General features: G+C 35.8%; 2 protein-coding genes across 9 annotated transcripts in view; one reads left to right on the plus strand and one right to left on the minus strand.

Annotated features, from left to right (window-relative positions):
• Nucleotides 1-1,908: 1,908 nt before the first annotated feature.
• LOC114933526 (LHFPL tetraspan subfamily member 2 protein) lies at nt 1,909-15,122 on the plus strand. Its single transcript, XM_029306154.2, has 5 exons — nt 1,909-2,143; nt 10,508-10,686; nt 11,261-11,533; nt 12,533-12,646; nt 12,934-15,122. The coding sequence occupies exons 2-5, from the start codon at nt 10,554-10,556 to the stop codon at nt 13,074-13,076; spliced, it is 663 nt and encodes a 220-aa protein (XP_029161987.1). The 5' UTR covers nt 1,909-2,143; nt 10,508-10,553; the 3' UTR covers nt 13,077-15,122.
• LOC114933566 (uncharacterized) overlaps nt 13,604-25,382 on the minus strand; it is a 43,766-nt gene continuing 31,987 nt past the window's right edge. For 7 of the 8 annotated variants that reach the window (XM_085484469.1, XM_085484467.1, XM_085484468.1 and 4 more), the window contains 8 exons: nt 20,903-21,222; nt 18,570-18,927; nt 18,108-18,451; nt 17,006-17,381; nt 16,666-16,930; nt 16,399-16,581; nt 16,181-16,318; nt 13,604-15,799 (listed from right to left, as the gene is read on the minus strand). In XM_085484469.1, the coding sequence (XP_085340595.1) occupies nt 15,575-15,799; nt 16,181-16,318; nt 16,399-16,581; nt 16,666-16,930; nt 17,006-17,381; nt 18,108-18,451; nt 18,570-18,927; nt 20,903-21,222 (2,209 nt within the window). In that variant the 3' untranslated portion in view covers nt 13,604-15,574. The remainder of the gene's footprint in view (nt 15,800-16,180; nt 16,319-16,398; nt 16,582-16,665; nt 16,931-17,005; nt 17,382-18,107; nt 18,452-18,569; nt 18,928-20,902; nt 21,223-25,382) is intronic. The other variant, XM_085484473.1, reaches the window with a different exon arrangement.

A 25,382-nucleotide genomic window follows, 5' to 3' on the forward strand; every position in this document is an offset into this window, starting at 1 on the left:
CATATAAGTGTAAATATCAATAACTAAACGTGATAATTAAACATTAATATATATTTTCATGATTCTTATCTTTACACTCCAGCTTCTTTATGTTTTCCATTCGTTTAGGATTTTCGAAAAAAACATAGAAGATCGGAATATCTTCCTCCAATTTGACTCTAAATAAATCATGAATTTAAAAACAGAACAAAAATTTTAATCATAATCAAAATACCTCTCTGATTCAAACTTTGTATATTCTGTGCCATTCTTTATCTGCAAAAACATAATGTTTGAAATTAATAATAATATGCATAAAATAATATAATAACATATCTGTGAAGATTTACTAGAAAACTAGGGAAAGGTTCTTCTTCATATTCCTCGCAATGCCTTAAAAATTCGGTAATAAAATTTTCTTGAGACATTCTTCCTGAGTGATCTGTCGCAACAAATAATATTAACAAAAATCTATTCACTTATCTTAATAATTATACACATGTCATATTTCTTTTTCTCTTCTAAATAATTTTAATGTAAAATACATTAATAACCATTTATCGAAGGTGCTTTATCTCTCACCGATAAAGCGTATTTTCTTTTAATGTCTGTCATCTTTGATTTAACCTTTTGCTTATTTTATAGCAACTTCGAGAGAAACAAATGAGAAAAAGTTGATAAATACAAATATATTAATTTTTTCAATTATATAAAAAATTAATTATATAAAAAATATGCTTCTTTCTCTATATATTTAATATTTATACAAAAAAAAAGATGAAAGATTTGTATACTTGGAATTATCGTGTCAACGTTATTAGATATTTTCGATTTCTTTTTATGTACGTCGTAAATTCGTCGATCTGGCGCCTCTATCGGGCACCTCCGCTGTGAACAAAATGTAATCTGATGTTTTGAAAATATAGGGGTGACCAACCCCTACAACCATGCATAACCGAGGGTGCGAGGAAAAGCCTTCGGGAAAGTATCGAGCGAATTTTTGTGAATGCGTGCTGCATGGTGCAATATAGAAGGCAGAGAGCATCGAGTGGCGATAAAGGTCAGCCGTGGGGCTTTCTAGGGATTAAAGTCTGTAATTACGGAGCTACAGAGACGATTACCGAAATGATTTGTGTCGATCTTAACGGCGCCACAAACGACCATCGTAAAGCCCCAGGCTCGATCGATGACACATCGTACGAGAAGCGAACAGTTGTGTCTTAAATGGATGGCGAGCGCAGCAAGAATACTCAATCAAGGAGATAAAATTAAAATTATAAACATCTCTCTACGAGAAATAGAGATTCGTAATTTATTCGCTATTACATCATGAAATATACGATTAAAAAATTATTCTATGTAATAATTATACATTGATAATCCATCGATTTTTCAATTACATTTCTACTCTTTTAATATATTAATGTATTGTCCAAGTAGGTAATTGAACAAACAGAGATTACACATACATTGTTGTGTAATAATAATTACGAATAATTCCAAGAATATTGATTATACTGGATGTATCTAAATAAGTGCGAAAATTTTAAGAGATAATTCTTTATCGAAAATTATAAGAGGGGTTTCTTATATACTCTTATATCCCTCTTTGAGGAGTGACACTTTTCTAAAAAGGAATGTAAAAATAATTTTTTTTTCTCAAATTCCAGACAAATTAGAAAAATTAAACGGAAAATATCCACCAAGTTTCATTTTTTAATTCATCTGAAATTAAAAAAAAAATAAAGACTTAACTTTTACCCTAAAAATGATTTTGTTCTTCGATCGACAAGATGTTATAATAAATATTAATTAGTCTTTTTGTTCGCGTGTATGATTTATCGTGAAAATAAAACTCAATTCTGCTCTTGCTTCTATACGGCGGCATGACAAGTTCGTGTCTCGTTATAATGCCCCTTCGCCCGCCGAACGACGCGCGTTCTTCAGTCGTGCTTTGCGCGTCCAGCGAGCCGCACGCGAGTTGGGTTGTTCGCGCTTCTATCCTCGAGATTAGGCACGATCGGTGACAAATTGTGCGCGTTCTGTCAAAATAGTGACTTTCACTTCAATTCTAAGTATTCAAATTAAATCATCGCTTATCAATGAGACGTCGATTTTGCTGCGAAACATTTCTGAACTAAAAGCAGAAGAGGAGTGACGAAAGGTAAATCACTACTACACTATTAATTATCGCAATAATTCTTTAATTTTCTCTAATTTAATTTTTAATCGGTCTTTCGCAGCTTTCAATTGCTTTGAAAGAATTGATGTGTTTATCTATGGTTGTAATTATTTTATATACAAGCTCCTCTTTCTCCTTTTTATAATAATTAGTAGTATTGATAGAAAATAAAAATTTGTGATTACGTCCATTTGTTTCGAAAGAAATTCCAACGAATATTTCGACGATGGTGTAAAAGAGTTTATATCGCGTAAATTTTTGCACGCGAATGTTCCGCACTTTTTTGCATTTGCGAGTGCATCCCTCACCGATTGCATTAATTTACGGGTGTTTACATCACGATGTCAAGGCGCGCCGTAATCACACACGGACACGATATTATGAATTATGCATCTTAGGGTGGTTTCAAATTTCTTCCCGGGTCGTTTCGATCCTTACACAAAAAGACGGCTCGCTGCACACTTGCAGTCGTTAATATTAATTTTAAGCGACGCATAATCGCGCTAAATTGGTACAAATTACGACATAATGTAGACACGCTCGTCATCAATTAGACTGCATTGCTTCGCTTCGTATCGCGAATCAATAAACAGATTCTTTTCTATTTTTTATTATTCTTTAAGACACTTTTTCTATTTATTTCAGAGATTGCGTGTACTTGATGAATGACGGAAAAATAACAAGCGATAATGAAAATTAATTGGCAGTCCTAATTATGATTTAGAGCGTTCGGCAAGTTCTGCGCGTTGTAAGCAATTTGAACTTCCTCGTCGGTCAGTGAAATGAAATAGCTATGAAATGTTTCGAATGTCACTGCATTCTGTTTATGCAAGAAAATCCTTCGCATTATTCGCCTAGAATGGAAAATGTTTTATTTACATTCACATTATGTGAATGATTATCCCAGATAGCACCATGTCTAAAATGCACGCATAAGTCATCATTAAGAAATCTTTAAGATATCTTTAAGAAATCTTATGATATGATATCCCAAAGACATCTTTAAGAAATCTTATGATATGATATCCCAAAGACATCTTTAAGAAATCTTATGATATGATATCCCAAAGACATCTTGAAAACATCTTAAAAATGTCTTATGGGTGCACTTTGGACATGGTGCTATCTGGGATGTGACTCCAAAATTATATAGGAGAAAATAGTCGCTATAAAATATTTTATTATATTTTATTTAAGATCGCAAGCACGAAAATAAAGAAAAGAGAAAGAGTAATTGAGAAAATGTGTATCTTACTCGGCAATTTTTCAGCACAAACTTTCATTGTGCAATTCTGTCCATATACTTAAATGATAATTTTTTGCGCCGCGTATACGGTAAAGCGCAAAAACTCAGGGAGATCTTTCGAGATTAAATCGTATTTCTCCAGATGTTGCTGATGCACTCGGTGCAGCTGGTCGACCGCTTGTTACAATCGCGCTCACTTGTAAATTCACCTTATTCCTCTTTTTCTCCATACGGAAGAAGGCTGGCTTGCTTTTTTTTTTTCACTGCGTAAGGAATGCGGGCGACTCGTGTCTGGAGAACGACTCGATGAACAAAGGGGGTTCCCCGTGCTTTCGGTGTGGGACCTTCCGGACCCTTTTTCTTTTCGGCTTTCAAGTGGGTCAGAGTTGGATGAACGAGACACGCGAAGAACGAAGAAGGAACTTTGAGAAGGAACTTTGAGAAGGAAAAGAGACATTAGATAGACTTAGGCTAGAGTGTAGAAAAAAATTGAAGAAGAATGTAACGAACTAAGAGACAGATAAAAGGCATTATAGTCTTCTCAATGCCCCGAAAAATGTGATATACGATCGTTGAAAGCATCGGTTCATTCCGGAAAATGTGATCATAAATTTGACTATCTCTAACAAGAAATTCTTTTTATTTTCTTTGAGCGTTAAAGACGCGGAATAGGTTCTCACGGATGTCTCGCGTCTACTTTATTAGGAAATCCACTCTTCTCTTTCTCTAAAGAACTCTTTTTCACGGAGTAATGTCACGTATAGACGTGCATTATTTAAGACGAATAATCCGTGAATAGCAATTAAAATGCGTCGCGTGTCATTTCACGCAAATGCACGAGTCTACCGAACATGTGATAGCCTGAGAGCAAGCAGAAGAATGAATTGAAGAATATAATATAGTAGTGACTGTCAAATCGAATCGGTTTATTCTCTCTTCCAAATAAAAAGTAAATAAATATATATATATATATATATATATAAAAGAATTTTAAAAAATCCGAAAAAGATATATTTCGTCCAAAAGAAATGACAAAATTAAAGAAAAGATGAAAGTGTCAAACTCTAAAATAACAATTTCGCCATTACAATTTTTTATTCGATTAAAAGAGGAAAATGTTCCTCTTATTCGAATAAATAATCTTATTGCAATTACGGAAAAATAGACTTTGCAAAATGACACCTTAGCATCGAACGATCCACCGCACAACGTATATCGTTCATCAGAAATTTGTCACTCTTTCGCAATCAAGTCGAACGGAAGTGGTAGTAACCCACAAAAGGACAAGCGGTCAAATCGTTTTACATTCCGTGGGTGTTTTCTCTCGTCTCTCGCATGCACACATTCCCTTCTTCTCTGTTTCCCTCCTCCCACTCTCTTGTGTCAGTCGTTCTTCTCTCTGTGTCTATTGCTCCTATCTTTTCCTTTCTTCCTGGCCTTCTCTCCGGCTGGGTTCGAGACCGGCATAGCCAGTCGCTGTGTCATCGAGGCCTGATACATCATAAATATAAATTGGCCGAGCACTCGCGCGTGTGCGCGCATAAATGAAGCCGCGTAAGTGCGTGAGTGCGTGAGTGCGTGCGTGCAAACCCCCGGCAACGTTAGAGAATGTTAATGTTTATCCGGCAGCGATGCTCGCCAAAAATGATAAACAAATCGCGCCGAGAAGTTTTGCATTAACACGGCCCCCTTCCCGTACGTAAACACGAGAATTTAACAGGAGGAGTAGCCGCAAAGTCACGGCAATTTACCGCGAGAAACCGGTCTCTCTCTCTCAATCTCTCTTTCTTTGGTAAGAAAAGAATGTGTAAGTTATTACAAATTTTTAAAAACTCGCCAACTTTGTGAACAAGTAACAATATGCGATACTATTGCTGAAAAATGTTTGGCAAGATTTATCTTTCGCTCTCGCGTGGTTGCAGAATTAATAGCATCATTCTAAGTGCATCGAAATAAGACTGCGTGAACATCAAGAGCGCGGAAATAATCTCAATTTCGAGCAACCGCGATGATTAGCGGCGTTCGCGGAATCGCCTGTTAGTTTGCTCGTTTTAGTTGCATTAGACTTCCCGTATATGCATTTTGTTCCTTGTTTCGTTCTCTCTTCAGAGAACCTGAACACATATCTATTTTATTTGAAACGTGGAGAGCGCAAGAGGAAACGCGACTAAAACGACTAGAACCTAATCGTATGCTGGCCTTGCGGCCAGCCTTCGGCGATTAGTTCGTTCAGGAATATATATGCACGCAGATGCAGGCGGCAAATGTGCAACTTCCGAGAGGATCGAGATAAACTCGTTAATGGCGTTTGTATTTATTTATCCGCAAGTGCCATCGCGAACTCGCGCCGGATCCAACACTGAAAAAACAAATTTATTGATTTCAAAGAAATACTATAGGTATTTATTTAAATAGTAGGTACCATTAACATCATTTTTTAAATAGTACCATTGAAACTACTCATATTAATTTGCAGTGAAAAAAATACTTATTTGATGTAAGAAATCCTCTTTTAAAATAGATAAATATTTATTTATTTCAAACAAATGTGTGAATGGTGCTATTTAAATAAATATTTATTTAAAATCAATAGGTTTTTTTCAGTGAACGAATCATTTTCAGCGCGTATCTAATTCAAATAACACATACTTATGTCAATGATGATTTATAAAACTAACGGAACATGTACAAAATGTTTCTGATTTATTGAGAAATGTCCACTCGATTTCACACACGAGCTTTTTTCTCCTAATGATAATTATTTATATATCATAATAACAACATTATACATATTTTATGTATGCAATATATAATAAAAATATTTTATATCTCACATAATGTAATAACTTACAAGCATTGACTTACGAATATAACGTATTACCGCCATAATCAGAATTATCGTAATTAAGTGCGGAGACTCTACAACACACAGTTCGTAACGACGGTTATCTTAATTGCTGGGTGTTCAACGTGAGAGCACCGTTAGGTTGTTGTCGTTCCTTAATTATCCTATCGTTCTGCTAGAACCAAGGAAGGCTCACATCGCTGCGTTATCACACAGCACGGTTCGCTCGTAAATAACTTTTCATCGAACTCAGAATCGGAAATAATTCCTCATGAGCATCGCACACTTCCTGTTGATCAAGTTCTGGTATCTATCAATTATATCATTCAATAAAAATTCTTTTGATTTTTTGTCGAAAATATGGCATGCAATGTCTTTGTTTTTACATTAGAATTATATATGTCTTTAAGTTTTAAGAATGATATAATAATATAGCTTTATAAGATTGTTTTTTTATTGTATTATTATATAGAGTGTATCTAAATAAGTGCGAAAAATTTTAGGAGATGAAAAATAAGCAAGCTTTGTCGAAAAATAAGCAAAGTTTCTTATATAAACATATACTCTTATATCTCTCCCTGAAGAGTTACATTTTTCTAAAGAGAGATAAAAGTTTATTTTTTGTTTTTTTCTCAAATTTCAGACAAATTAAAAAAGTAAAACTTGATGGATATTTTCCACTAATAAAAAGGATATTTATTAATATTTTTTTTATCTCCCTGTATCGTTATAAGGGAAAGATGAAACTAACAACCCCTATTTAATTTTTTCTATATATTTATATAAAAAATCCCCCTTAATTTTCGACAAAGAATCGTCTTCTAAAATGTTTTGCACTTATTTAGATACACCCTGTATAATTATATATCGCGTGAGATATTATAATTAATTTATATTGCAATGTGTATTACCTTATACTCTTAATTTCCTGCTATATTTTCTACTTGAGCACATTTCTTGAAATATCCAACAATAATCAGCTGATCATAATTGACTTGTTCTGATTATTATGATGATTCAACAATTCGAATATTAATTTAATTTTCGCTGGATTTTCTGATAATCACAAATTTCTCGATCGCAAATTTAGTAAGGTTTCAGGGTTGTTTCCCGATCGTTTAAAAAAAAATCGCTTTAGGAATCGAGATAAATCACTACGGATTAAAATCGATGGTGTAAGCGAGACACGATAAAGTTAAAGAGAAGAAAAAGAAATTAATCTCTTTCTCTCTCTCTTCTCCTTTTCTTTTTCTTTCTTTCCCTATCTTCTTGCAGACTGGATCTCGAAAAGGGCGAAGAGGAAAGATGAAAACAAGACATGCGAGATGCAAGGAAGCACCTGTCTAACAGCTGCTTCGCATATGGCGTTAGTATAATACACTCGCGAGATTATGTAAGAAGAGTAGGTGTCTTGTTTTTAGATATGGCTGTAGACGGAGGTTTTTAAAAAATAATTAAGACGATCCGCGTCGCGTTAATTGACAGATTTTTTAAAAGGAATCTCTCAGTCAGAAAGATGACACGGTTTCCTCTACGGAATAAGATTTTAATATCCTTCAAATTCTGCCTTGAATGCGGGCAGAATCATTCGATTTTGTCAAATAGATTTGTACCCGCAAAGGATTATATAACAATATATTTAATCCTATTGTGGCCGCGTCTGTGGGTGGCATCTGAATTTCTCATTTGGCTCACGCATCTTCGCGGAATGCAATATTCTCCCTCTTCTTTTCCAGCCGTTCAGCAGACGCCCCGACCATTAGTCATCCGCAAATGGGTCCTCTGTCCGGTAACTCATGGTCGAAAAATCGTAACTCAGCGGAGAATACTAATAATTTCCTTGTAAATCTAAATCCAGCGCTCGATTTCGCGATATAATAAATCTGTCCCCTTTCCAGACTGCGAAAACACATTCGCGGATTAAAGGAAAAATGTTTAACTTGCGCAGCAGCTCCAAAATTCTACAGGCGAATAAATAAAAGATAAAGACAATGAAAATAATAATGGCGAAAAGCAAGAAGCCAAAAAGATCGTTTTTCTCGCGTCGAGAGACCTCGGTACAAGTTTGAGGATTAATTCACGACGGTGGCTCGCGGCTTCTCGGAGAAAGGGGCCAGCTCACGGGGACCATATCGCATTATGAGAAGGCGTGGCAGAGCTTACGTACCAATGAAGTCGGCAATTAAAATGAAAGGGAAAAAAGCCGCAGCTGTGTCTGTCTATTCGCGCAGACAGCAGCAGTCGCGTTTATCTCTCCCTGTCCGCTCGAATCCCATAGATTTAGATTGTCAATTTAACTATGGCTCATTAATTCCCGATATCATGCGCGAGAACAGACCACTGTGGAACGTCGAAACAAAGAGCCAAGCAGGATGGAAAATCGTTTCAGTAGAAACGATAACCATCTCTCTCTTGGTAACGTGACAGCCAGGGGGTGGAATCAATTACAATAATTATGCTTAATTAATGGTCAATCTGGGCAAAGCAGAAAGTTGCTACATTATCGCATTGTTGTCCGATAAGAATAATTTATCGTTAAATAAACTGGCCGTCGAACGAAAGAGAAATAAATGATAGAAAACACAAATCTGGCTTTAAAAAAACGTTTTCTTAAGACACCCTTCATAATACGTCAACGTCGTCTCTTGTCAGGATTCATTATTGTGCCGGATCCGAGAGAGTGCAAATATAAACAGCGATTAGGGTGTGATCCTAAGTAAACATACTTTCTGAAGTGGTCGCGAGTCGCAGACAAGAAATGACGAAAATAAAAGTGACAACTGTACTAAGTGCGATAAATTTTCTTCAATCTTATGCAAGTATTGTCGCTTTAACAGCCTATAATAGTGAAATTTATTTACATTTAATTTTCAAAAATTAAAAAATAAATGTAAATAAATACGAATTATTGGTCGATATAAATCTATAAATTCAAGAATGTGGAGTTGTTCGAAATATTCCAAAAATATTATCGAGTTATTAAAATTCATTTTAATTCATTCAAGATGAGCATATATTATATTTTAGCTCGTTGATTCGCCTCGTTGCCGGTAAGATCAAAGTAATGCTCTTCAATTGGCGGTAAGAGGACAAGGGCGATTAAGTTTGCGGGTTTGAAGAGTACTATAAGAATCTCAAGAGAGGTCTCATGCAACACGTGTGGTGTAAAAGTGAAAAGACACCGCTCTCACAAACACGAAAAGACAGAGCGAAGCTATTCCGACTGAAAGCTAACTCAGATGAAGATTACTCCGGATAATCCACTTCTAATGTTCACTTTTTCTTGATAAAAAAAAGACATTATCATCAAAGATAAGTTGAAACGCTTAACGATGTCTCAATCTCTCACGACAAAATTATCAAGACACTTTTTATTCCCTTTGACAAGGAATGCTTCGCATGAAAAAAATAGTTAAGATCATTCTAAGGTCTAATTGAGATTCTGAATAAAAAATGTGATTTTAATTTACATAATTTTGATTATAAAGAGTATACGCGCGAGATATTTCCACTCCATCCTCAGAAAGGGACCATGAGAGTCTAGTCCCAGAGTCAATCACGATGTCTTACGGTATTCATTCGTCCAAGATTTCACTGGAACGAGTACCGTGAATCAAATCCACGGATCATTCCAGTGTCCGACGAGCGGGAGGTCTCGTGCCCTTTCACGATTTCCGTGAAATCAGAATAAAGAGTTAGAACTCTGTGTTATAGTCGCCGTATGCTGTAACCCGAGATTTGTGTATCCTATGTTTCGGTTTTGCGGCCTCACTTTTAATACCTACCCGTGCTCGCCAGCAAAAGAGAGAACCTCGAATAACAAGACCGGCGCGCGTATTTCCTCGAAATACATGTGAAAGGCATTTATATTCCATCGCGCGGGCGGCCCGAATCCCCGAACTCGCTCATTAAACCTTTTCGAATCTCGGAGTCGAGAGCAAGAACGCGTTCGCGTTAATTGCATTCACATTTATTTTTATATTTTACCTTATTGCCATTTATTTACTTATTTATTTTTAGATTGAAAGAGTTATAGATTTAATTTTAATATTTATTTATTTTTATATTAAATATACAAAGAAATCCCAGCGTTTATTCGAAAGGAGAGCAAAAGCTTAATTTTGTTACGAATGTTAAAGGGGAGCAAATTTTCTCTCTTACTGAAGCCTATGTCAGTAATTATAAATATATCATTTTCCAACCTAATGTGTTACAAATGAAAAATTGTAAAAAATGAACGCACGTTCTCTTTCAGTGATCGAGCAATTGAAGAATATGTGACGGCATAAAACGAAAGCAGCATGTGCTATATTGTGATAGTGACTGGTCGCAGTCTGCTGTGGACGCTCTTGTCTCTGGCAGCGTTGATGGCGGTTTTATCAGGCCTCATGACTCCCAAATGGCTCATAGGACCACCGACGATTAAGGATACGAGTAAATATCTTCTTCTCAGCTAGATATCGCGCGGATGCGCGATATCGGTCATATGTATATATACAGCGTGTCCGGTAACTAACGGACCAATGATTAAGGGCGGATTCTCTGGCCAATTTGGAGACGATTTTTCCTTAGCAAAAATGTTGAGAAGTCAATAATTTTCGAGTTATAAGCGATTGAAAAAATGGGTTTTTTGAAAACTAAACGTTTTGGAGTTAAAAGTCTAACATAATTACATTCTTCAGTTTAATTTCAGGTAGAGTTTACTATAATAAAATTTTAATTTGAGGCTTAGTTATAAAGATACATAATGACAAATATTGGAAAGTTGTAAAAAATGATGACCTTTTTCGACATTTTCGCTGAGGAAAAATCGTTCCCAAATTGACCAAAGAATCCATTTGTGATCGTTGGTCCGTTAATTACCGGACACCCTGTATATAATGATATGAGACGATAAAACATTCATCGTCACAAATAAAGTATCTCTCCGTTTACTGTTAACAGACTTGAGTTATCACAATACACCTACGCTCTATCTATCGTTCCGTTGCTTGCTCACAAATTTCAGAAAACGGCACGGAAACGTACACGCCGACAGTTGGGATCTTTAATCGTTGCACGAGATTGTTCGGCAGGACGCATTGCGCGAATTTTAACGTCGACGGTTTCGCGACGGACTCCAACGTCTTTCCGGGATGCTGGAAGGCTTCCCTGTTCTTCCTGTCCGCGGGCCTGGCTGTGATGTCGGTGACCATAATGGCTGCTGTACTGGGATGCTGCGTACAGAGCATTGGCCGTAAGAGCATCTTCAATCTGGCGGGAGTGGCGCAGGCCTTCGCCGGTAATGTTGCTCTTCGAGAGAGGAGGATTGATACGATGATAAGATGATGACACCCTGACACTAAGCTTCTTAGCTCAGCGAAATAATCTTATAAATGATGAGCGATATCTTTAGCCATCACATATATCAAGAATTTTATTTTATTAGGAATTGCAACGTTTTTTCTTAAACCCAGGTAAAAATCTGCCTCGATTTGGCGATATTAAATATAGGGCCTAAGTAAAAAAATCCAGTTTGAAACATCTGTCTACCAAGTCTAGAATGCATGGGTTCCAGATCGCCACTGACATATTTTTCCCAAATTAGAATATAAAACTATATATATATATATATATATGGGGCCAGGATTGAATAATCTAGCTTATAGAAATAATTATAATACAAATCAAGCAAATATTTAAAAAAATTATAGGTCCTAGTTAGACTCCAAATAATTTTTCTACAAATTCTGGGCATAATCTTGAGCCCACCCGAATTCTACGATAGGGCCGTGCAGGAAATAACTAAATTCCATTTCTGGAATTCAGATAAAAAATCTATCTCTTTACACAGGTTTTAGTTAGATTTTTTACCTGAATTCCAGAAATATTTTTAAAAGAATATATGGAGCCCTGATTATTTCCAGACAAAATTTCTACCTAGGAATCTTTTCTTAAAATCGCATTCTCTCACGTTACAATGTTTAGCCCAACATAAAAGGCTCGCTAGTCTTTTCTTGGAATTGCTCACAATAAGAGTCATACAAATTTTTAGAAGGCAACGATTGCTCCTTGCAGCTGGCAATTCCTCGTGCACACGTGCTTTTAGACTAACAATGGATCTCGAACACGAGTGGTGTAACTTTCATTGTAATGAAAGATTATGTCCGGAATAATCAACGAGTATATACGCAAATTAAAAAAAAAAGATATCAGATAATCGGAAAAATATACCCTTGTAATGCGTGCTCGTATAAATTATTGCGACGTTCTAGTTTGTTCTATTTTTTTTTATTTTCAGGAATACTGTACCTTTTCGGGATGATCCTGTATCCCGCCGGTTGGGGTGCCGAGAGGGTGCAGAGGATCTGCGGTCTTGAAGCTGACGCCTTTTATCTTGCTAACTGCAGTCTTGGTAAATCTGAAACCCCGAGATTTTTAATATTAAAAATTCAATGCAAATTTCAAATTTTTTACTAAATATAAATTCAATGCAAAATTTATTTCGTAGAAATTCTACGAAAATATTTCAAAGTTTAATTCTTATTTTGAAACAATTATGATGTAGTCTCGAGAAGAATAAGATACAAATATAAATTCCTACTCGAAATAAATGAAATCAAATTAAATTAATCTTAATCACATGCATGTATATATATTACTTTTGTGTGAAAAAAAAATTGAAAAGAACAATTTCTTCAGGTGGGGCCTTTTATATCGCAGCGATCGGTGTCGCTCTCACTTTCGTCTGCGCCGCTTTTAGCGGACAGGCGGAGAAGTCGACGGCCAGCGACAAGGTCCAGGACAAAATGAACGAAGGAAAGACTCTAATATGCTTAGCCTGAGCGCGCAAATAAAATCAGCGAGGGGTCCGATATTTCGCCAACGGGTTCCTTCGGTATAAAACGTCGAAAAGGAATATTTGGAAAAGATCGGTGAAATTTTTTAAAATGTTCACCTCGTTGTGTTCACTACATAACAGAACAAAGACAATTTTTGTTGCAAACGAAATTATACGATCTGCATAATTAATCACGCAAGACTAGAATGCAATAGATATTAACAGAATATCATATATGACCTATACATATATAGTGATAAAGTATTAAATGTACTTACCGTCTTCCCACAATTACTGCCGCAATTTATAGACGTTTGCAGTATTTTTTTTTTTTGCAGAATTCCTATTTTATATTTAATAAAGTAAGCGATTTTGTCATAAATGTTCGTCTTTGTTTGCTCGATGTAAAGAGAATAAATGTATTATTGTAACGAAAGATAACTTAAGTATGATTTCTTTTATAAGTATCTGCTTAACTATAATAATTATTACTATAATTTTTCATGTTCTTCCTAATATCAACAAGTCTGGTTGTGATAAATAATGGAATTTATTCATTTCATTATTATTTATCAACAGATTGTTTGAAATTCGATCGAACGTATAATTTAAATAGATACATGTACATAAAAAATTATCAGTTTACGTGTCAATCGATTATATACACATGTATAAATAATGAAGGCACCAAGGGAATCAACAATTAATAATGTACATGAGCGAATTTATACAAAAATTTCGAAAAAAATAAGATATAATTGACAATGATAGGAAAATGTAACCGAAGCGAATAACGAAATCGCGATATAATTATAGCTCGTGTGTAACAACGCGCGATGCGATTATTTACTTAAAATATGAGTGTTATTTGGTTGATTTAACGACTTGCCGTTAAAACCGCTGATCATTAATCGCAGAAACGCTAGTCGCATAAATAACTATGCAAACAGAGATGTGTCGACGTGATGTGATGAGAGAGATGCTCTTATCGCGCAGGGGAATGTTAAATTCGGCGGATCATGGACATCGAAGTGACGCGTTTCGATCACAGTCGGATAATAAAGATATTATTGACGCATCTGCCATACATCCAGTATATCTCTCTTTGCCTTTCTCTCTCTCTCTCTCTCACTCACAAACGTTTCCAATTTGTGTGCAATATTCGACGATTTATCAAACACGAACATTTTACAAACGTCAGCCTTCTGGCGTGTTGGAGTCTCGCGCGCGAAACCTGGAGCAACAACATTGCGCAAAATGTTGCTAAGTAGAGAGCAGGATTACTTTTTTTACATCCACGTTTCGTGCGTGAGACACGAGGAGATATAATTGCATATAATTATAATTAGACTGATAATAATAATAAAATAATATTAATCGCATTGTGAGACAATGATAATAAGAATAATAAGAATAATAGGAATCTTTTTTTACTCTTATCTGCCGTGAACGACATTTCATTCAACGAGAAAACAATATTTATCGATATACTTGATAGAAAAAAATTAGGCGAACACTCGGCATAGAGTCGGCCTTGTGTGCAAATGTAAATATTCTATTTACATACATAAGCTACGGAATTAAACTGCCTGTCTAGATTAAGAAAAATTGCAAATTATTATAATTAAAAGTCTAGCCAAGAAAACCAGAAAACTGCTGCATTATTTGCATCAGAATTATCATATATATTATATAAATACTTATAATTTCTCTTATTTTCCATCCTTAACCCAGACAGTCTCTAGATTTTTAAAAAGCAACTGACTCCCATTGGTGAGAACGCTTGCAGAACTGCGTATGTTTCTTCTTTGATCGCCAGTTCTTAAACGCCCACACAATTTACTATCATTTTTATAAATATAAGTTTATAATGTTCACCCCCCTCCCTTCTGTTGCGATACGTAATGTAGAAAAACAATTCTACAAGTAAAGTGCTATAGTTAATCACGTTTCGCGTTTACAAAATATCTTTATGGACAAGAGGCGACGCGTCGTCATCGTATCGCGTTATTGCGTTAAAATGCTCGGGATAATACGTGACCACGTCAAAGCTCGATGAAAAATGAGAGATCTTTATGGAACGTAAATTTCTGCTCTTCGTTAATTTGCATATATTTATATATCCTTTCTCTCTCATCGTAGATAATATTAAATTTCTGCAATTTCAACGTATATTACACGATCTATCTGCTGAATACTTTCTCGTTCCTCGTGCGCATACAATTCGCATTCGAATCGCGCACACGCGAAAGATGATATCTTGGATATGAATAATTTTATAACAAGCGGATTTGATTTTTGCTGAAGCTGATTGCTGATTGAGGTTGCCATCTTTTTATACAAATTCATTCTTTTTCTCTCCCTCCCTCATTTCCTTTCTCTATCTCTCTGTTTTCTATATGAGAGCCGACAGTCTATACATATTAATATTCCCTAGGAGGCGCAATGCCAAATGATCGTATCGCTCGTTCTAGCTCCGACTCAACGCGCAACGGTTCATCGTTACGTTTCAGGAGCGAAAATCTCGACTGAATTATCAGCGCTCTGAGCGTTAGAGCGCATTGCTCGTCTTCGCTCCTCGATCATTTGTCGTCGCGCCTGTTCTCTCGCCTCGCGCGCTTTTTTATTCGCCTCGCTATTCGCGGTCGGTTTCGCTTTGTGGACCGATATGACCCGTCGTTTACCGTTCTGTTGCGAGGCTGACGCGGCTTTCTTGTCCAGCGTGACCTGTACAAAATGCAATGGTATAATTGCAAATAGTTGTGATCGGAACGTCGAAGTATTATAAAAACTTTTTTATCTAAAAAGAAAAAATAAAACAAAAAAAAGAGATGTTATATTCAACATATATCGCGTAATCATATCCATTTATTTTTTCCCTCTATCTTCCATCTCTATTATTTAATTATGAAAAACATAGATTTGACTTTCTACACTATTTGCAAATTTTAAACAACAATTTCGGATAAAATTTTCCATTTCAGGATTAGACAGCGATTTTAATTTATTTCTTAACGAGTGTTTCATCAAACTTTAGCTTCTTCAATGACATTAAATTCGCACAATATTAAAAGCCAAATTAATTTTAATAATATTTAAATTACATACCTCTTGCCACTGCGACTTCCTCAGTTTTTCTATCTGCTCAAAAAGTTCGTTGACTTGAACAACCTGTAACATCACCATGTCCCAAAAGCCAGCTAAGTCTTCATTCGTCGTCGGAAACTCTTCACCCGGTACCTGATTCTAAAATATCAAAACACAAATCGTTAATTATGCTCAATTGACTTATTACGCAAGTAAAAAAATTCAAAAATATTTCTTACTATATTCTTTTGACATAATCCTTCGAATTGCTGCATCTTCTGCGAAGCTAACAATCTGGCCTTTCCCGCAGCAGATCGTAGTTTACCAGCTGCCTCTTCTGGTAATGAAGCGGTGTCGCTGTCTAATTCGGCCTCCGCAGATGCAGCCAACGAGAGCAACCTATCTGTCTCTTGTTTCAATAACTGAAAAGACGAATGTCTCTATGAATTGATATTATCGGGAATCACGTCTGCGTCGCATACAATATATGCATTTTTTTCAATTACCTTTATAAAGTAATGACCGTCCTTCTCTTCGATTACTTTTTCCGCCTCTTGAGTCTGTTTCGCTATGTTCGCCGAACTGGTGCTAGGTTCTAACACAGGTAGCACTACTTTCGGCGCGGCTGGTTGTTGATCGGGTATGCTTTTACTACTACTACTATCGCGCTTCGATGCCTCACCTTCTATGATAACCGGGATTCTCGTTATTTTATTCTGTGAATTCGTGATTGGAGGAATCTTCTGCTCGGTTTTTCTCGTCGGTGTTACCCTAAAAATATTTCGTCATCAAAACAAAGAAATAAAACAAGATAATTTTTATTTTATTTATAGATAAATTATTCACCTTTGCAGAGGTTTTATGACTTGTTCCGTTCCGTCCGTGGGTTTTCTACTACTGACTACGGGAAGCTGCGCCCGAAATTCCGGCCGCAGGTGTCGCAAAACAGGCAGATTCTTCAACGATTCTTCCATGTTTACGTTGTCTGTCGAAATGTTATTGTTATTACTGGATTTATTGAAATGACTGTCACTGGTGTTCATCTTGGTGGTGCTGCGTTTGTAGAAGAAACCCTGTGCCAGAGCACCCGGGCCGTAGAGTCGCTCCACTCGCTGCTGAATAAAAGATTTTTCGCTACTCGACGAAGTGTTTAGAACTTGACTTTCCACTTCCCCCGTCGAACCGTTCAAAATGCTAGAATCATTAAACGATGTACCTGAAACTATACAGAAAAGAGAAAATTAACTTTAAAAAATTTAGAAGACTTTGATATGAAAATACGAATAAAACTAAAACAGAAGAAACTCAATAGATAAAAATTAATATCAAAATATTTTATCACGCTTAATCCTTTATAAATTTTCTGTTTTTAATTATAATAATTAAATAATAAGAAAAAACTAAAATTTTACGATGTAACAACCAAAAAATAAAATACAATATAAAATAACAATACAAGTTATTCAATTGTTAAATAGTGTCATAATGTATAAAAATATATTAATTACAGATTTTGCGAGTTAGAAAAGTTAAAGTTTCATTAAACTAATTGTAAGTTTTTGCAGTTGTAACAAGTTTACTAAAGATAATAAAAACATATAGAAGGATTCACACAAACAAAAATTAAAATAGAATCAAAATACCAATAGGTATCAACAATGTATTTCTCTCAACAAAAAATAATAATCGTCAAAACAATATAATATAGTCAAAACAAATATAAATCGATACCATGACCTACTGACTATACCTAATATTGGTAAAATTATCTAATAGAAAGAGAAAGATACGTATGCAACATTCTGTATTGATCTAACGATATCAAAAATTAATTTTTAATAATCACAAAAAATTTTTTAATTTACAAAACTCAACAAAATAAAAAAAATTATGCCGAAAACTATTAGAAAGTATGATAAAACTATTTATCGAAAAAAGTTTCCCTTACGGTCAGTGACGGCCTGTTTCGGAGAGGAAAAACCCGTACCATAGGACTTGTTCTGTTGACCACAGGACATCATCTGCGACAAGCCGGGGCTCCGTTTAGTCGCAGACGCGCTCATCCTAATGGGACTGAGGTCGGGAAACGTCGTGTGTAACGACACTGCTTTGTCGACTTCCGAATAACCCTGGCACATACTGATCGTGCTTCTGCTTTCCATGTACGTTTCCACCTTGCACTCTTCCTTCATACCGTTCGTAAATCCGTTCTGCCTGTCCATCGCTAACGGCGATATCGATTGACTCTTAGGCGGATGTTGGGGCGTCGGAACACTGAGATTCTCGTTGGATCTGTTAACATTTTTTAAATACTCAGTTAATACCAATAAATGTGTGTTTTATGAAGAAATACAAAAACAAAAATGAAATTAAAATAAAATTTAAACAAAGTGAATTGTAAGTGTCCCACCTGAAACCTGCAGGACTCGTGTCCCTCGTGATCAGCCTCGTGCCAGGACTGCTGTCTCTCGAGCGGAATCCTTCCCTCAGTTTGCTGTCGTACCTGGTGATTCCGGAGTAACCGCTTATGCTGCACGCCAGTCCCAAATAGCTTGGTTTCTTTGCTGCCGTCAGCTGCTCCGATTCCGGACAGTCGCGATGCACATTGCTGACGTTCAGCTTCTTTTCATCGGGGCTGAGGTGCGACTTCTGCAACGTCTCGCTGCTACCGTTCGCCAAATTCTCGGGTGACGACACCGGTTCGCCGTTGCACGCTGACAGATTCAGACTGTGCAGCGTCTTCTCCGACACGGAGTCTACGGTGTTCTCTGAAAGAGGAAATTCCAATCTAACACTCGCACGATTAAACGTTTTTCTTCTTCTTCTTCTCCTGCAAACTTCGATTTACTTTACAATCTGATAATCCCTAGAAACTAAAATTACCCTAATGCCAAAATGTCACATTGCAAGACTGAATAAGATTTGACGATTTCGAAAATTAATTTCTATGCCTTCTTGCGACAAACTAGAACTGTATAAATCGAGAATTGTGCAAATAAATATTTAAATCGCGCGTAGGTTCACCAATTACTCGATTCCCCGTGTTCCCATTAACTGATGAATGCTCGCGAGCCAACTTAACCGACGAGACATTCACCTTCGAAAAGCACTGCCGCCCACGCGATTACGCATATATAAATGCCAGATCGCGATTAAACGAATCTTATTCACATCGTTATTTCCATCGCCGCGACCCTATTTTCTAGGAATGGAGCGGTTCCAAGTTTCGTTACGTCAAAACGGCAAAAATTCAACTTAGTCACGCAGTTCTAAACTAACTTAGCGATCGGCTGGCGCGTCTCGCAGAAGCGAGATCTACCGACGACAAGTTCTTCACGCTCGTCTAGATCGTGGCGACGGTCCTGGAACACTGAGCAGAGAGTCCCTCACGGGTATCTCGTCGACGCCTTCTTGGCAACGACGTGGAAAAGAAGCATTGCACTTGGTGCGCTTGCCTACGGTCTAAATCCGATCGGCATTTCGAGCGAGCAAAAAGCACCCGCGACCTGCGAGAAGGTAACGGTGGGAGAGATCGGCGACCCCGAAAGATGACCTTGAAGTCTGGAAGATTGATCTTGACTGCGTACCTGAGAATTAGGATAGTAATACGAAAAATCTGAGCTAGTCACGCGCCTCTTTTTTTCAATAAATTAATCTGTAATGTATAAATGTCAGATTTTATAATGTTGGATTTTTTATTTTGCGCGAGAAGTTGAAGTAATAAAAAATGTACACGTAATTTTTACTGATTAGATATAACTGTGTCGGCGCTGTCGGATGTTTATCGTGCAGCTTTCAACGCCAATTAAGTGTTGTACTTTGGGATAATTAAAAGAACTCGTTCGAGAGATAAACTTTGAGATATACGCGCTCTTTTCAGGCGCACATTCCACCTTTTTTCCGGGATGATTTTCTCGCTTGAGCGACGCGTCTAATCATTCTTCGCCCGACCGAGTTCTCGCCGAGAATTCCCTGCGAGAAACGATCCCTCCAGAAAGAGATATTTTCTGTCATTTCAACAAAGTTCTCTTTCCTTACGTTCTAGATATTATCATTTAAAAATCCGTCCAATCCGTGTCAATTATAAATTTCCAAATCGTGATTCTCTTTTTGCGAAACTTTATTATAATTATAGATTATCGGATTATGTCTAATAAATAATATTGACATTTTTAGACATATACAGAATGTTTCTAAATAAGTACAAGAAATCTTAGTAAGTGATTCTTTGTCGAAAATTAAGGGAGGTATTCATATAAACATATATTTCTCCCTAAGGAGTTACATTTCTCTAAACAGAGTAGTAAAAATTTTGGACAACTTAAAAAAATTAAATTTGGCGGATTTTTCCACTAGTAAAAAAAATACTTAATAATATTTTTTTAAATCTTCCCGTATCGTTATAAGAGGGTGAAACTAATCATTTATTCAATTATTTATTAGAAAATTAGAGGAATAGGAGCATAAATTAAAAAATCCTGCTTAATTTTCGACAAAGAACATCTCCTAAAATTGTTCGCACTTATTTAGAAACACCCTGTACATAATATGTAGTTCAGATTTCTCTCAGCGAGAATTTATATAATTTTGCTGATAACTTATTTGAATTTCAATTAATAACTCAATTCGATAAGAGCAATTTAGCCGCGGAATTTCCTCGCGATAACAGCGTAACGATCTTTTATCATCATAGGTAATCGCGGAAACGAACGGTGTCTCTCAATGCGGCAATGAATAGCCAACCTGATCGGTCGGACGCGGAGCGGTCGACGTCCAGGCTGCAACTCCCGATGCTCTCCTGGCTGGTCATGTTGGCGTGATGATGATGCCGGGCGCCGATCGTCGCCGACGGTCTCGAGTCCGGGTCCAAGCGGTGGTAGTTGAGAGGCTGCACGGCCAGGGAGAGCGGTCTGGTGCGTCGATGTGAGCGGATGCCACCGGCTCCGGGTACCGAAGACGTTGTCACCGTCGCGTCGTCAACGTCCTCCAGACCCGCCACCTCGCCGCCTCCACGCGGCTGCCCGCTCGCACGCCGATCCTCGTCCACGCGATCCTCGTGCACACTGCACAGTTCTCCGGTATTCTTATCCCGTATGCTATCACGCGGGCTTTGTGTGTCACGGAGTTTGTGTGTTCTCGAGCTCGATATTTGTATGTATGTATATATATATATATACAGGGTGTCCGGTAACTAACGGACCAATGATTAAGGGCGGATTCTCTGGCCAATTTGGAGACGATTTTTCCTCAGCAAAAATGTTGAGAAGTCAATAATTTTCGAGTTATAAGCGATTGAAAAAAATGGGTTTTTTGAAAACTAAACGTTTTGGAGTTAAAAGTCTAACATAATTACATTTTTCAGTTAATTTCAGGTAGAGTTTACTATAATACAATTTTAATTTGAGGCTTAGTTATAAAGATACATAATGACAAATATCGGAAAGTTGTAAAAAATGATGACCTTTTTTGACATTTTCGCTGAGGAAAAATCGTTCCCAAATTGACCAAAGAATCCATTTGTGATCGTTGGTCCGTTAGTTACCGGACACCCTGTATATATATGATGTGCGATTGTAAATATACCGTTATTGTATTACCGATATTCCCGATTAAAAACTGATGTTTTCTTTAGAGAAAGCCAAAATCTCGAAAAAGGTCAAAATTCAAAATACATTAGGTTCTTCCATATGAAATGTCAACTTTTTAAAGCTTTCTTTGTCAATAAAAATTTATATTTGCACATGTTTTATGTATCATTTTAAAGTTTCAAATTTGTCTTCTTATATCTGATTTTATTTCTTCGATTTCATTGATTTCATTGAATATATTTTCATTGAATGTATCTTTTTTAATCTGAATAAACGTGATTTTTCCGTACTTTTTTATATAAGTAGAAAAGTTACCATAATGGTGCACGAGGCGAGAACTCTGTCAATGAACGCACCAGTATAACAAATTTAAATTTGAAGATAAAAGCCTCACAAATGACGATCGTAGATCTGAGACTAGTTGATGACATTAAAAGTTAAAGCGGTTCCACGTCAAACTGTTAGAAATGTATAGAATAATTCTTTAATTGATAAAGTTAAGTTTTCAAAATGTTTCTTTAACTTTTTTATTAAAAAATATTTTTAATACAAAAAATCATGTTTATTCACATTGAAAAGAATGTTGAAAAAAATACATTAGATCGAAATCAATTAAACCAAAGATTAAAATCAGATATAAAAAAACAATAACTTTAAAATGATATACATAAAACATGTACGAATATAAAGATTTGACAAAAAACCTTTAGAAAATTTATTATATGGAATAACTTAATAGATAACGAAATGTTATTATTTAATATTAAATCAATTTTAATTCACGATTAAAACATTTAACATTTGTCTTCAAAAGCTGGCCTCCAGTCGAGAGAAAATTATTTTAGCTTTCAATAAGGAATATCGTTTCTGCTTTTCATCTTTCACTTTTATCAAATTATTATTCAACGACTTAATATCGCATAATGATATTAAGAAAAAGCCAACGACCCTTCGATCTAAAATATTGATAAATCAACATTGAAAAAGTTTAGAAATTTAGTAAAATTGAAAAAAAATTCACAAAAAATAATCTAGGATGTAATAGGACTTTAAGTTACCGCGGAAGAGATGCGACGAAACGAGCCGCATTTCTCCGCATTTCCTTTTTGAATGTCACATTACCTCGAAGCACGAGAAAGCGGCACGAATTAGCATTTACCGGTAATCGTGCGACTGCTTTTTGCACGCGACATTCGTACGGCAAACTGATAAACGGGTCTCTGATATGGTTTTTTTCTTTTTTATCATGTGTCACCGCGACGAGGGAGCTCGAGAACATTATGGGGCTGCTGGCGCCACTCGAATAAGTCCGATGGATTACCGGTTTCTCGTTCGGACCGGCGTTATTTTGCATATATAATGTTACACAGTTCTTGCGGAGAGACTCGACAACATAACATTGATGCAGGGGAATCTCGCGGACCACAAAAATAGATTTTACAACATTGCCGGCCGGTAGAGTGAGAGAGAAGTTCGATTTCGACGAGATTCCCTTGAAATTCTTCCGGCGCATTTTTGCGACGTAATATTAACGAGTCGTATATTCTGTCTCTTTGCCAATGTAATGAGAATAATTAGCGATATATCGATATAGCACGCGCGTAACTATGTCGGACGAAAGCTTGGGCGCTTTAATGTTCTCCAGCAATGGAGAAAACCGAGTGAAAAGTTGCACACCGCGGGTAAAAAACAGATTTGTGAACTTAATGAAGGCAAACATCATATGTTATGTGCAGGCAATCTCATTAATTTCAACATGACTTTCGTATTTTCCTGCATAATCAAGACAATGAATAAATTAATGAATAAATAAGCAATTCTTATTGCCGCGATTCACGCAACACGCATCAATGTTATATTTTTTCTTTTTTCTGCGTTATATTATGCACGAAATCTCCGCATTTCACACAAAAAAAAACAAAATAATATTATAGAAGATATATTGTAGTATTTAATTTATTTTAAAATTAATTTAAAAACAAATAAATTTATTTAAATACATGTTCGATTTTTGATCTTGTTTCCGAATTATGGCAAATTTTATTTTATTTTATTTTAGTCTATGTATATTTGGCTATTTTCACAAGATGTGCTAAAAATGCACTACATATTGGAATGCCTGTCACATTTTTACTTGAACTTGTATTTGTAAAGTCATCTGAAATCTATTATATTTATATAATACTCGATAGAATATTTATTACAATATTTAATATTCTGCCATTAAATATCATAAAGCAGCAAGTCCAAAGAACATTTGAAAAATTCGAAAAAATCAAAACATCAATGTTAAAATTACTATTCAGGTACAAAGTAGTCATTTTGAGCACTTCTTGTGTAGATACAGATAACTAAAATATGAAATTCAATAATTATTAGTTTTAATCAAAATAAAGGAACATTTAGAAGAGCTATTTGTGTAATAGATGTGGATCTCGGAGACCTTATCGAGTGGCACCAGCTTCCGATATAATTGATTTATATCGCTAATAACTCGCTCACGAGAGACTTGTGCAAATAGTTCCGGCGCACGAATGGAATTGTCGGCAAATCGGCGCCGGTGTTAATTGCACTCGCTAATCGTGCGAAAGGCATCGGTCTTTCGCCGCGAGTCGAGCAGGGATATCAACTATACAGATCCATTCATTTTAACTGCACATTTTTTTGTTTTTTAAAGTAGGACATGTAGATAAAAATATATAAATATATATATAAATATATATTAAATATATATAATATATATATATTAAAAATATATATTAAAAATATATATTAAAATATATATTAAATATATATATATTAAATATATATATAAATATATATTAAATATATATATAATATACCATATATTAAATATATATATAAATATATATTAAATATATATATATGTATATATGTATATTTATATTCTAAAGGAAAAATAGTTCAAGATCGCGCAAAAGTGTGGCCAAAAAAATAAACCTTACGTACGGATCAGCACAAGCGGGTGCACATCGAATATAAGTGCCATCAAACTACATGCAGTTAAAATCGCTCTCACATCGGCGACTAAACTCGCGCGACAGCCTTTTAACATATGTTACACAGGAAAAACACATCGTCCGAATGAACGATTTGTCGCACGTTTACTCGCTCATGTAATCACGACGACAGTGTATGTAAGTGTAACGTGTACACACAGGATCACATAGAAGGAATCTCTTCGAAGAACTCACACACAGTATAAAATATAGCGGCTCGTTTTTCAAATCGTTACGCGTCTCGATTAATTTTAAGTATGTAGAAACGCGATGAAATATTTTTATATAATATTCTAATAATTCTGTATTACAAATTATGGCGAACGAAATTACAAACATTGATTGGGATACATTTTTTTCGATGCAACTCCTCGGTGCATAAAATGCATCAGACACCAAAATTGCATTCAAATCGTTACATGTCTCGATTTAATTTTAAATATGTAGGAACAAAATATTTTTACATAATGTATTCTAATAATTATGTATTACAAATTGTGGTGAACGAAATTACAAATGCTTGATTGTGATAAGTTTTTTCGATGCAGCTTCTCGGTGCAAAATATGCACCAGACTTCACAATTGCATGTAATGTAATGCATGCGACGTTCGTAA

This window comes from Nylanderia fulva, unplaced genomic scaffold, assembly GCF_048542155.1.
Source record: "Nylanderia fulva isolate GAGA-0341 unplaced genomic scaffold, ASM4854215v1 Scaffold3, whole genome shotgun sequence".
NCBI classification, from domain to species: Eukaryota; Metazoa; Arthropoda; class Insecta; order Hymenoptera; family Formicidae; genus Nylanderia; species Nylanderia fulva.

Excerpts from the sequence above, each read along its gene's own strand:
- LOC114933526 (XM_029306154.2), top strand. The coding sequence starts at position 10,554 with ATGTGCTATATTGTGATAGTGACTGGTCGCAGTCTGCTGTGGACGCTC. Across the intron at positions 10,687-11,260 it reads ACCGACGATTAAGGATACGA|AAAACGGCACGGAAACGTAC; the intron begins GTAAATATCTTC and ends CACAAATTTCAG. Across the intron at positions 11,534-12,532 it reads AGTGGCGCAGGCCTTCGCCG|GAATACTGTACCTTTTCGGG; the intron begins GTAATGTTGCTC and ends TTTTATTTTCAG.